At 42.6% G+C, this 12,064-nt stretch overlaps 1 protein-coding gene across 5 annotated transcripts in view; it reads right to left on the bottom strand.

Moving 5' to 3' along the window:
• CHD6 (chromodomain helicase DNA binding protein 6) overlaps window positions 1–12,064 on the bottom strand; it is a 161,340-nt gene that overhangs the window by 82,169 nt on the left and 67,107 nt on the right. For all 5 annotated transcript variants that reach the window (XM_064475670.1, XM_010975258.3, XM_031433796.2 and 2 more), the window contains 2 exons: window positions 7,928–8,075; window positions 6,018–6,167 (listed from right to left, as the gene is read on the bottom strand). In XM_064475670.1, the coding sequence (XP_064331740.1) occupies window positions 6,018–6,167; window positions 7,928–8,075 (298 nt within the window). The remainder of the gene's footprint in view (window positions 1–6,017; window positions 6,168–7,927; window positions 8,076–12,064) is intronic.

The raw sequence follows: 12,064 nt of genomic DNA, 5'->3' as shown, positions 1-12,064 counted from the left end.
CATCTCCTCTGTCACCGTTCAAGTCTCCTTGTTTGTTCTTCACATATATCAGGCATGTTTCTGCTTGGTGGACTTTCCTATGACTTTGACTGAAATGCTCTTCTCCCTACATAACCCCTCACTCCTTTACTTCCTTCAATTCTTTCATCAAGTATTGCCTTTGTGAGGCCAATACTGACTACCCTATTTAAAACTGCAATCCTCATTCTTGAATTCCGTATCTCTCCTATTCTGATTTTTTTCCGTAGCAGTTACCACCACTGACATGTTACACAATTTTATTATTTTTAGGTTGATTACCAGCCTCTCCCTAATTATTGCTACCCTCTGGAAGTTCTGGGCTTGGCCCTTTGGCCTTGCATCCCATGTAGGTTCAAAATCTGGCAAATATCTGGAGGGAGAGCATGGTTGTGTGTCAGCTGCAGGTCTCGTCTCCATTTGTTGTAGGTTCCCTCCATGAAGGCAGGGACTTCTGTCTCTTTTGTTCCTTGATGTTATCTCCAGCACTCAGAACAGTTGCCGGCAGGTACTAGAAGAGATTTTGCAATGCAGCATGGGAACGGCAAGTGCTATGGGAACACAGAAGCCAGAGTACCTGGGCAAATTAGCAGAGGCTTTGGAAATGTAGAGACACCTGAGTTAGGTATCTAGTAGCATTAAACTTTCATAATTGCTGAATGCCTTTCCTACCCACTCCCGAGTCTGTGTAAGCCAGACTAGCAAGCAAGCATTCGTACACGTACACCCATGCTGAAGGAACAACTGTTTCTCCTCACCAGCAGCTTGCTTCAAATAGTCTCTATTCTTACCTACCACAAAGAGCAAAAAGAGATGGTTTCTAATGACAGGATTTTGATTGCTCTGCAGAGTTTTTAGCTAGGACCCAAATCCAAGGAAATGTTAACACATGGATGAAGAAAGCACAGGACTTCAAACACAGGACTTAAAGCGTTCTTCATTATAAAAATTTTTCAAGTAAAAATTAAGCAATTTAAAATGAAATTTCAATTTAGTTTTTGCCACTAATTAAGGAATAAAGGATAACACTAGTATTTAAAAAAAAATCAATGGTCATCATCAAAATATTGACAACAGGTTTTTACTCCACCCTAATAAAAGGGGGAAAAAAAGGTAGCATTTCCAAAATACACATCAACGTAGGAAGAAAACTGGAAAATCAGGATTTTTTTTTACATAGAGATTGTGCATAAGCATGATCATGTGTGTATAAACACTCAGTGTATACAGATACACACAGATATAAACTAAATCTGCTTGCCAAACACACTTCCATAACAGCCATCTGTTCTCAACTGCTTGGAATTTTCTCAAATTATCCTTCCAAGAAGACCAGTTTAATTCATTCACTTTCATGTCAGAAACTCATAAAATTAAAATTTTTTTTTCTTGGGGAAAATTTCAAAAATTTTCAACTCATGTCACCCTCAACCTCAACCACCCACCTGATTCACTGCTGTTCAGCTAGCCACAAGGAGAGGCTCTAGCAAGAAGCAACTCACTGTCCAAAACACCGTGTATCTACTAAGGGCCATAGAGGGTACAAAAGTAGCATCAAACAAGCATCTCAAGGGCCTGCACTCAGTGAGAGCAAAATAAAACATATTTTTCTTAGAAATGTCCCAGTGTAAATTCTAATCAGTGTGACAAAGTCCGACAAAAGTGCAGAAACCAAGAAAAGCTTGAATTTCACGGAACAGTGAGGTTTCAGTTGGGCCCGAAAGAATGGTGGCTTAGAAGAGGACAGCAAGCAGGAAATAAAGCCAAAAGTGCTCCTCAAGGGTGACAGGATGGCTATATTGGAAGTAGGGCGCATACTTGGGATACTAAGGAGCCAGTCTTAGTAGAGAAAAGCATTATGCCGAATGTGGAATGGGGATAAATGAGGGTAGGTAGGTACTATGAAGTCACATTCCTTTAAAAATCAGGCAGGAGTTTTGATCTAAAACAGGCGTTAAGAGGTAACCACCTTAAATTCTTGAGCGGGACACTGAGAAGAACCAGAAGTTTCCCTGGTATCCTGGGAAAGTTAGTCTAGTAATGGATTTGGGAGGACAGAGACCTTGGCAGGGAAGCATACAAGTGCAAACGGCAGCAATCTGAACACTGGCCTTAGCACAAAGGGTGGCAGCAGAAAGCAAAGGGGAACAGGCACAGGAGACGTGAGGAAAGACGCAGGGCGGCGAAGGGTGGTGAGGCCAACACAGACACAGAAAGAATGAAAACCATCCTCCCAGGCCGAGTGGACAGGAGCCTAAGCACTGAATCACACAGGCTGGTACGGAACTAGAGCAACGCCGGCCAGCAGCAGCTCTGCCAAAGGGCCTGGCTGCGGGCGGCAGTGCTGGGGTGAGAGGCGGATGAACGCCAGGGGGAGAACACGCCAGTGTGAAGAAACGGAGAGAATAAGAGCCAGAGAAAAAAAGAAAAATACCTCATTCTTGTCTTTTGAATCCAGGAGTTAAAAATCCTACCTGTTTACATAGTAAGTTTTAAGCATATTTATTCGTTATTTACATATTAAATAAATACATGAGTACAACTAAATGTAAGTCTTTATGTTAGTTACTACCTGACATAAAGTATTACCTATATGAAGTGGAAATTACGATAAATTAAAAAGTGACACTTGTTTTACGAAAGTTTACAGTCTGTGGAGGGACAATCGGGAGTGATATTGAGAACAGGTTCACGGAGGCACTGCCAAGTCAGAACAGTCACAGGTGTGTGGTTCCGGGTGACTCCTGACTTCAGGAGCAACAAATATACCACAAAACAGAGGAGGGAAGGTGCCACAAGGACTTTTCATCTGAATAAATAGTTCCTGGGGGTTAATATAAGTTTACTTTATTGAAACTCATTCACGCCAGAGAGATGGCACACACACACAAACCATTACAAGCCCTGCCCTAACACAGCTCATGGCCTGGAAGAGGGAAACAAAAAACTGGCAGCTGTTTAAAGGACCGTGAGAGGTAAACACATTAGAATGCTGTGGGAGACAGAGGAGGGGGACTCGTCCCCCGCTCAGGGGGAGCAGGGAACTTGCTGGGGTAGTGGTGGTTACGACTGAGCTCAGTCCTCCAGGTGCAGGAAAAGACCAGACCAAGCAGAGGGTACAGTCTGCAAAGACGCAGGAGGAGGTACAAGGAGGCACAGGAGAGCACCGTGAATGATGCCTCATTCAAATTCAAGTTCTTCTGCCTCAAAGGCAAAATTACACAAACCATACAAATTACATGAGGCAAAACATGAGACAGCCTTGTAAAAATCTGTACATATAAATGTACCATAACTGTGAAAGTTTGTCTCTGTTCCAGGTACCAACATTGGTTTGACAAAGAATAAGAAAGCAAAGAGTCAGTCAGGATGGAAACATATTTCCACCCCTAATCCCACATACCAGGCAGGGGACTGTCCTCTAGACCCCAAAGCAGGGCTGTGCTAATCTGCCAGTCCTGATCTAGAATGAATCATGCGTAAAGATGTTTTTAGCAACTCACCACTAGTTAACCACTGCTGACGTTGCAATCTGGGGCTGGGACAGGGCCAGCAGCCACACAAGTGGGCTGAGCATGCTGATAAGACACTGCACAGAAATGCAGGGAGGTAGCAGCAGGGCCGTCTTGGTGCTGACTGCACATCCTTCTCTGCCTCAAGCTAATGCCAGTAAGCAGGCAGACACCCCTCCAAAGGGCCTTGGGAGGGAAGGATGTAAGAAAAAGCCTCATCTTCTTTCACTGATTCTGTGTCACTGGACACTGTGAGGATTGCCTGTAATCCTAGATGAGACCCATGACTTTCAGGCTTTGAATTAGCGTGGGAAATCTTTGTTCAGACCCCCCAGGAAGCCCACTAAGTAAAACAGATGCAAGTGGAGGGCTCCAGGGAGCCCTGATCATGACACCTGCTCAGCCCCTCACAGGCTGTCCAGTCTGCCCTGTGGTGTGCAGGCCAGATCCACACAGTTGCCTTTCTGAACATCAATGCCAAAAACCACATAATAGGCCTCTTTCTTGCTTAAATTTAGTAAAAATTTTTGAGGCATAATTAATGCAAATTCAGATTCTACCTTATATTTCACCATATATAAACTCTCTCTTTGCTGTACCCTGAAGAGTATAAAAAGAGCACTGTTAAGATACATAAAAATTTCCCAAATTATTTCTGTCTGATCAGCTAATGCTGCCCCTCAGGTACCAGGGGAGAAGTCATAACAACAATGGAAATATGGTTAATGACTTGGGCTAAGTGGCTACTAGGAGAAAATAAAGTCCCTTATAGTGTCTTAACTACCAAACCAACCATAAAATCTCCAAGGGAGGAAAATTCACTGTAAAGCAATGTAATTTTCCTCTCACCTCACAGCAGTCTTGCAAGGGCTATTTCTTAACTGTCTGCTTGAAAAGTATGCTTCTATTAGGTGTTATATTCATTAGCTGAATAACCCTTGGCAGAGAGACGTGACATCAACACTTCTTGCTAGTCACTGAGCAGCTGCTGCTATATACCTCTACAACCCGGATCATTCTGTGCTTGTTTCTTGATTGTCAAAATAGGGACAAATGGCCCCTGCTCCTAGCTACTTCCCACGCAGAGTGAAAGGATATGTGAAATTACGTGGAAATGCTTTAGGCTGGAGGCAAGGTGCTTTACACAGATAAAGCATTATCAGCGCTGGTGAGCCATGCCGGTGTCCAGGAGGAAGAACAGGTATTTGCGCTTTTGCTGCACACGCAGAACGTGAATTCTGCCAAGTCAGCGACAGTGACTCCATAACAACAGGCAGCCTGTGTCCCAGAATGCGCTGCTGGCAATGAGGCCTCTCCTACACGTACAGCCTGCTTCTTCTTTTGCTTCTAATTTCTCCTCCGTAAGCGGCTTGGCACAGACCTCCTTCTCTTCAACACTGACTCCTCTCCCTTTCTAGCATCTGGGGTATCAGGTCCTAGTGTTATCCTTTCCCTCCCTGATACTGCTGCCAATGGAAGTCCCTAAATTGCACAGACGGGCATCCTGCTTCTCTGCTTGAACCCATCAGTGCTCCTGCCACTTGCTCAGTCTACAGCATGAAAGCCAAATACTTCAGCTGATATCCCAGGCCCTGAATAATGCGACTCCTCCTACCACTCCTGACTCACCTCCTACCACTCCTCAAACAGACTCCAACATCTGCTGAGCCCATCAATTTGTCATTGGTACCATTCAGGCTGTGGGGCTTTAGTTCATGTTGGAAACGCCTCTCCTAAAACCTTGACCCCCCTTTCCTGTCCACTCCTCCTTCTGTGTAGTCACTGTAGACTGCACTTATCACAATATCAGCACAGATAAAACTCCTGGGAGGCAGGGACCATGCCTTGATACTCATCCTTGGATCCTAGGACCTGGCCTTGCAGCAGACTCGCAATACACATTTGTCAACTCCAAGTTCCAACTGTAATTACTAGTTCATGGGATTCCATTCACTGAAAAATAATTTACTACGTATCAGACTTTTACATTCTAATGGGAGAGACCAAGAAATAAAATGAAACCAGAACACAATTATAAGCTGTAATAAGTGCGATGAAAGAAATAAAGTGTGAAATACAGAATCATTAGGATGATGGGCAGGGGTCCATTTAAAGCAAGTGGATAAAGAGCATTTCAGGCAAAAGGGACCATACAGGCAAAGGCCAGCAGGTGGGGAAGAACCGCTAATTCAAGGCATTAAAAGAGGCAAGTCTTGTGGCCAGAGAGTGATGAGAGAGATGGTGAAAGGTAGTTTATCTGAAAAACTAATGTGGAGAATTAGGGAGAGGGTATGACGACAGAGGGTCCTGCTGGGCACAGTGAGGAATTTAAGCTTTATTTCAAGTGCAATAGGAAGCCACTTAAAGGATTTAACCAGCAGTTAAAATGATCTAACTTATGCTTTAAACAAGAGCCACAGTACAACTCCATCAAGTAGTCAAGATGACTGTCCAGCCGAGGCCAGCAGCCCACCACGAAGGCCGTACCTCTGCCTGCCAAGCCAGTGTAGAAGCTGAGAGGGCAGACGTCCGGCCGGCTCCCAGAACGGCGATCGTCTCCCCGTCATCATCCACCACTTTGAAGTCCAGGTCTTCATTGTATTTTCTGCGCTTCACTTGCCGTCCTGAGCGTCGTTTCTGCAGGACAAACACACCCACCAGAGAGACGCTCTATGAGCCAGAGGCAAGAGCTTGTACAGGGATACCCTCACCTGCACGTACTCACATTCAAAGGGGACCCCTGTAACTTCACAAGAAGAATCTTCCTTTAACACAACTCTCTTAAGAACTAAATTCACTCATAATGGGATCCAGCTGAGGAAGGGGCTCCAAATCACCAGGATCCTCTGAGAAGAGGCTGCAGTCTTAGAACCCAGTGAGATGTGTTTTATTCTCCAATGGCAGTGCTTTCCCCCAACTCCTTTCTGGAATCGGTTTCTATTCCAGTAAAACAGGGATGGGGAGTAACTTCATCATCTTTGAGGTCCCTTTCAGCAGAGCTGGAAGCTGAGTTTATGATAATGACATAATAGTTCTTTTGGTTTTGATTTTTTTTTGACAAATTCACCATACTTACCATGTACTCCTAAACAACTAAATATGAATTAGGACTTACTTTGAGAATCTCCTAACACCCCTTGAAATGCAAGTAGACACCTTAAGTGTGACAAAACAAGATTCATGAGTCACCATCTAAGGACTCATCTATAATTAAGTAGCTTGTGACCTTCTAGGGAGGCAACATTCTACAACAAAGCAACGCAGTGGCTTTCCTCAAACAGAAAAACACATGGTTCATCTCTATGTACACATCATGTCCAAGCAGTAGAAACACTTCTGGGAACCATTCCCCAGCTAGCTTGCTCTTAAATACTTAAACCTTAAAAAACAAAACCAAAAGCCAAACCTCACCCCCCTTATCGTCTAACAGATACCTCCTGGACCCTCTCTGTGTTCCCATCACTTCTTCACTCAGGATTCCATATAAAGAGGTCTCCCCCGATCCCACAAACAGATCACCATTCTAGAAACACTTAACCCCCTGCTGACTCCCACCAACCTGATGCACCTGCTCCTCTGCCAATCGGGATGCTTAAAAGCCACCATCCTAAGTTTACAGGCAGCGAAAAGGTCTCTGCTCTGACACCCCCGACACTACTACTTATTACCACTATGATGTCAGGCGCTGACACCTTCCTACAATGAAGATCACCCAGAAATCTGAGGGTCTAGATGATTCTTAAGCTGCAGTTAGTTGGTCTCATTCTAAACAGTCCCCTCCTGGCAGTAGCACAGCCTCGTAAACTGCTGTGGATGTCAGAGCTCAAATATTAGAACTCAAGTCTGAGAGTCTGCCTCAACTCAGGAAGAAAATTCCTACCAATGTCCTAGGCACACTTTGGCATGTTTTTAGAAATCTCATTTAGGTGGGCTGCATTGTTTCTAGGTTTAGCCAAACTTTCCTTCCTATTTTGGCAAAATGAATACATTCCTGACTTTTCCAGCATCTGGAATTGTGAAAATGTTCTTGTGAAGGCTGACCCAGCACTTTGAGCCCTAAATGCATTCCCTAGATGGCAAAAGAGGCCCTCCGAGTCTTACCTAGCTTGGTTCATAATGCCACTTTTCACATTCGCTCCCTCTGTGGCCTAGTATCATGCTGCTTTCCAAGAAGGAAGCAAACACCACTAAAAAACCGGGAGACTGAAAGGATCAGGATGCTAGCGAAAATGCCTGTGGTCTTTTGGTGCTCACCCACTAAAACAGTGCAAGCCCAGCCCAGGTCCGTGTGCAAGGGATACAGGCTAGAGACAGGGAGAGAGGAGCAACAGGATCAGTGTCAGCAAGATCCCGCCCGGCAGCCAGAACGCCCACAAGGGATCCCGGTGCAGCTGTACCTGGCTGTCTGCAGACTCGGTGGATTCCTCAGGACTCCGCAGGGATGAGTTCGGCAGGCCCTGATCCAGCTCTAAACTCTCCACTGTGGTTTCACTTTTCCTTTTTCCTTTCTTCTTTTTCTCCACTGGGGTTGGTCCTTGCTCCTTGCTACAAGGAGAAATTCAGGATTAAAACTGTTGGGCAGTTTTTAAAACTAAGATTTCTCGTGATCAAAGTTATGATATAGCACATCCTGGAATTCTTGGACCAGGATAGGCTTTAAAGAAATAGCTACGAGAGCTTCTTCCCAAAAATATGCAGAAATATGGGAAGAAATATCTACAAGGACTGAAGCAGAATTCATTTTTTTAAAACCCCTATCATGACGACTATAGATATGATTGTGATAAGAAATAAAATAGTATGAACATCTTCAAAGAACCTCACTTTCGGTTTCATATAAATGTCTTCTCTAGGAAGTTTCATTGCTTCACAGATTCTGAGAATCATTCAATTTCAATCTCCCTTTAAGTTATGTGGGAAGAGACATCTCCCTAATCCATCGCTGTCCTCTATTGAGAACGGTCTATGTATAAGACTTGGAGTGAGTACTAGGAACTCAAAAATGAAGACACCACCGCCCCAGCCCTTGAGAAAGTTACAATTATGAAATTCTTACAGACCACCTAAAGCCATAGCCCACAGCAGTAGATGGATGCCTCCTGAGAGAGGTGGAAAATGGGCAAAGTCCATCTGTCCTGCAAGGCCCTGCGAAGATGGCAGCAACTCCTCTAATAAGCCTTTCCTGGCCCTCCCTGCTGATAAAATCTCTCTCCTATACTCCCAGACACCTTAACTGCAGTTTGTTTAAGGCACTCAGACTCTGATCTTTCAAAGTTAGCCATCAGATGCAACACCAGGCTCAGGACCACACAGTACCTGGAGCCTCTGCAGCTGCTCGATAAACGTGTGACAAACAGATGAGTATTTCATACTTCTCTGATCTCTCCTATCAGATTCTACGTTCCCAGAGAACAGTGTGGGCTTGATTAAGTTTTGTATTCCTCACAGTGGGTAGTCTTATGCCTAAAACATATTAAGTATTCAGTAACTATTTATTGAATAGATAGATGGATGCATCATTGGATGGGTAAGATTACCTGTCATTGGGGAGACTGGGGAAAATGCATTTGAGCAAAGATATACGCAGAATTTTGACAGAGGACAGGAATAATAATAATGATAATCAAAGCTAATTCTCATACAACACTTAATACATGCAGGCACAGTTCTCTAATCCTTTACATGGATTATCTCCTTCACTCTTCACAACAACCTTATAAGGCAGATAGCATTATTATCCTAATTTTATCAAGAGGCACAGTGAAGTTAAGATTTCCAGGGTAACATGGCTAGTAAACAGTGGAGAAAGTAGTTAAACTCAGGTGTGCTCGTAACCACCATGGCATTCTTGGGGAATGAAAGAACATTAAAGACAGTCTGCATGGCCGCATGACAGGGTAAGTGAACAAAGCATTAAGTGACAGAGCTGGCAAGAAATCAGGGGTACACCAGGCTAGAGAGCTTAGATTTCATTCTCATGAAAACGGCCATGATGGCAAGCCTGGGCAAGAGGGAATGAAGACCAAGGGGAGGAGGGGAGGGTATAGCTCAATGGTAAAGCGCATGCTTAGCATGCACAAGGTCCTGGGTTCAATCCCCAGTACCTCCATTAAAAATAAATAAGTAGATAAACAAACAAACCTAATTACCTCCCCCTTAAAAAAAAAAGACTGAGGCAAGATATAACCAATGCAAACTCAAAGGTGAAAATGATCTGAAAGATTCAGCGGAAGTAGAAACAATAAGTCTTGGCAGAATGTGAAGGATGAGGAAAGTCGAAGTTACTGGTACTTCCCATCAGGCAAGTTACCGGAAGGTGTAGGGGAAGGCAGGGACACCACCGGCCTGACTTAGAGAAGGGAGACCCAGCGTCAAGAGCCCGTGGCAGCATACGGACCAGTGCCGATGGCCAAATCTGCCTGCCTCCATCTTCACCCTCCACCACTCATGGATCCCCCATCAGGTCAGCACAAATCGAGCCCACCCTTGACTCCCCAGGCTGATGACTGGCTTTCCTACCTACCAGCAAAGTTCTTTACGGAAATTATTTTGGTCCAACCTAAGGAAATGGAACTCAAGGGATCCTGATCATTTTAGAGGATTATACATTTTAACAAGAGATTTGTACTCTAAAGCTGGGGGTGGGGAGGAGCAGAAATTCTTTCACTTCTTATCAGTTTCAGGATAGGAGACTCAGGTGAAACAGCTTAAAAAGATGCCAAATTTTCACAGGAGTATTTATCTCATGTTACATGGCTCCTCACTAAGAAAGTTACATAGCAATTTATACTCTACAAAGTAAGCAGTAGAGCCGAGGCCTGCACTCAGCTCATCTGCATCATGTTTCCTGGTCCCTTGTTTTTAATTTCCAAACCCAGCCTCCCTTTTAATAAAAGCAGAAACTTCAAATCTCTTCAAATCTCTTTCAAATCTAACATTATTTGAAAATAATGACCAAAAGAATTGGTGATGAAACATTTCAGGGACCCAAACATACAAAAAAAATTCACAAATCCATAGTTCTCTTAATACAAGAAGGTTTGTGCTTAATTTTTTGGACACAAATTTAAAGATAGCTGACTAGTACACCAAAAGCCATCATAATAATCACATGCTCAGAACCCCATTTAATCTTCTATAAAATCTTAAAGCCTTCCTCCCAACATCTGAAATCAATTTAATCTATCCACTAAATATAGCTTCATATTAGAAAACTTTGTCTATGTATGTTTAATCTTCATTTAAAAAATTCACAAATAGATGCACTGGAAATACATGCTTTGTTGTGAAACATCATACTCAAAAGTAAACTAAGCTCAAGTCATGATTAAGGAATAGAACCTCCTCAAGATATGAAACTACGTAAGACTTGTATCTGAAACTTTACTATACATTTGCCTTCCATGTTTTCAGAAACACAACAAACAAGGAAGTACGAAGGAGCTACAGTGAGGCACTTCCAAAGTCAAGCCTGGGGCACTATTAGACTTCCTAACGAGAAGCTGAGGGTGGAGTGGGGTAGAGTGAACACTTTGTCAAATACATGTCAGTCAAACAGGAAAATGACACCTGCTTACCTATTTGGGGATAGATAAGAAGATACTCTACCTGGGAAATCTTCAAAGTGATTTTTCTGGAGGTTACCTTTGACAATAGAATCAATTTTGAGTTCCAAAAATTCTTCCTGGAGCTCTTCTGATAAAGACAAATATCAGGAAGAAAAGATTCCTTGTAAGTTTATAAATGGGATTTTCAAATAGGACATCAAGAAAATATCATCTGAATTTATCCTCCAGGAAGACTAGATGAAATGTGTTTTTCCTCTTTTTGAAATAAATTTTGAAAACCTTATGCTTGAGAGTTTTATCAAATGGAAGACATTTTAATCTCCAGATTGCTATCCTTACAGATGGATTTGGTCCACGAATGCTTTGTTTGCTCCTTGAAGTTCCAGGTTCTTCAAAAATAGTGGTCAAATATTATGCAACTAAACTATGTATGTATGTATGTATCCTTTGATCCAACAATTCACTATACAGGAAAATACTCTGGATACACCTCCAACAATATGAAAACACACACGCATGTGGTTAATCACCGCAGCATTATTTGGTAATTACAAAATAATGAAAATGACCTAAATGTCCAAACATAAGGGACTGAATAAATACGATACGTACAAAGGAGTACTATGCAGATGTAAAACTGATTGAGAAAGAATTCTATAAACTAATATAGAATGATTTCTAAGATTTATTGTTAAGTGAAAGTGCAAAGGAGTACAATAATATGCTATTTTTTTCTGAAAAAATAAAGAGAAAATAAGAAAACTTGCATGTATCTATTTATATTACAAAAAGAAACACAAAAAGGGATAAACCAAAAAACAATGATTATCCACATGGGATAAGTGGAGGGTGGAAGGGAAACAAGAAGGTAGTAACACTCCTTTGACTATCTTTTTATATAGATCTGACTTTTGGAAGCATATTAAAGTTCTACATATTAAAAAATTAAAAAATGAAAGATGAAAA

This window comes from Camelus dromedarius, chromosome 18, assembly GCF_036321535.1.
Source record: "Camelus dromedarius isolate mCamDro1 chromosome 18, mCamDro1.pat, whole genome shotgun sequence".
Lineage (NCBI taxonomy): Eukaryota > Metazoa > Chordata > Mammalia > Artiodactyla > Camelidae > Camelus > Camelus dromedarius.
Note: the sequence above shows the minus strand (reverse complement) of the source record. Positions and strands in the feature narration are given on the sequence as shown.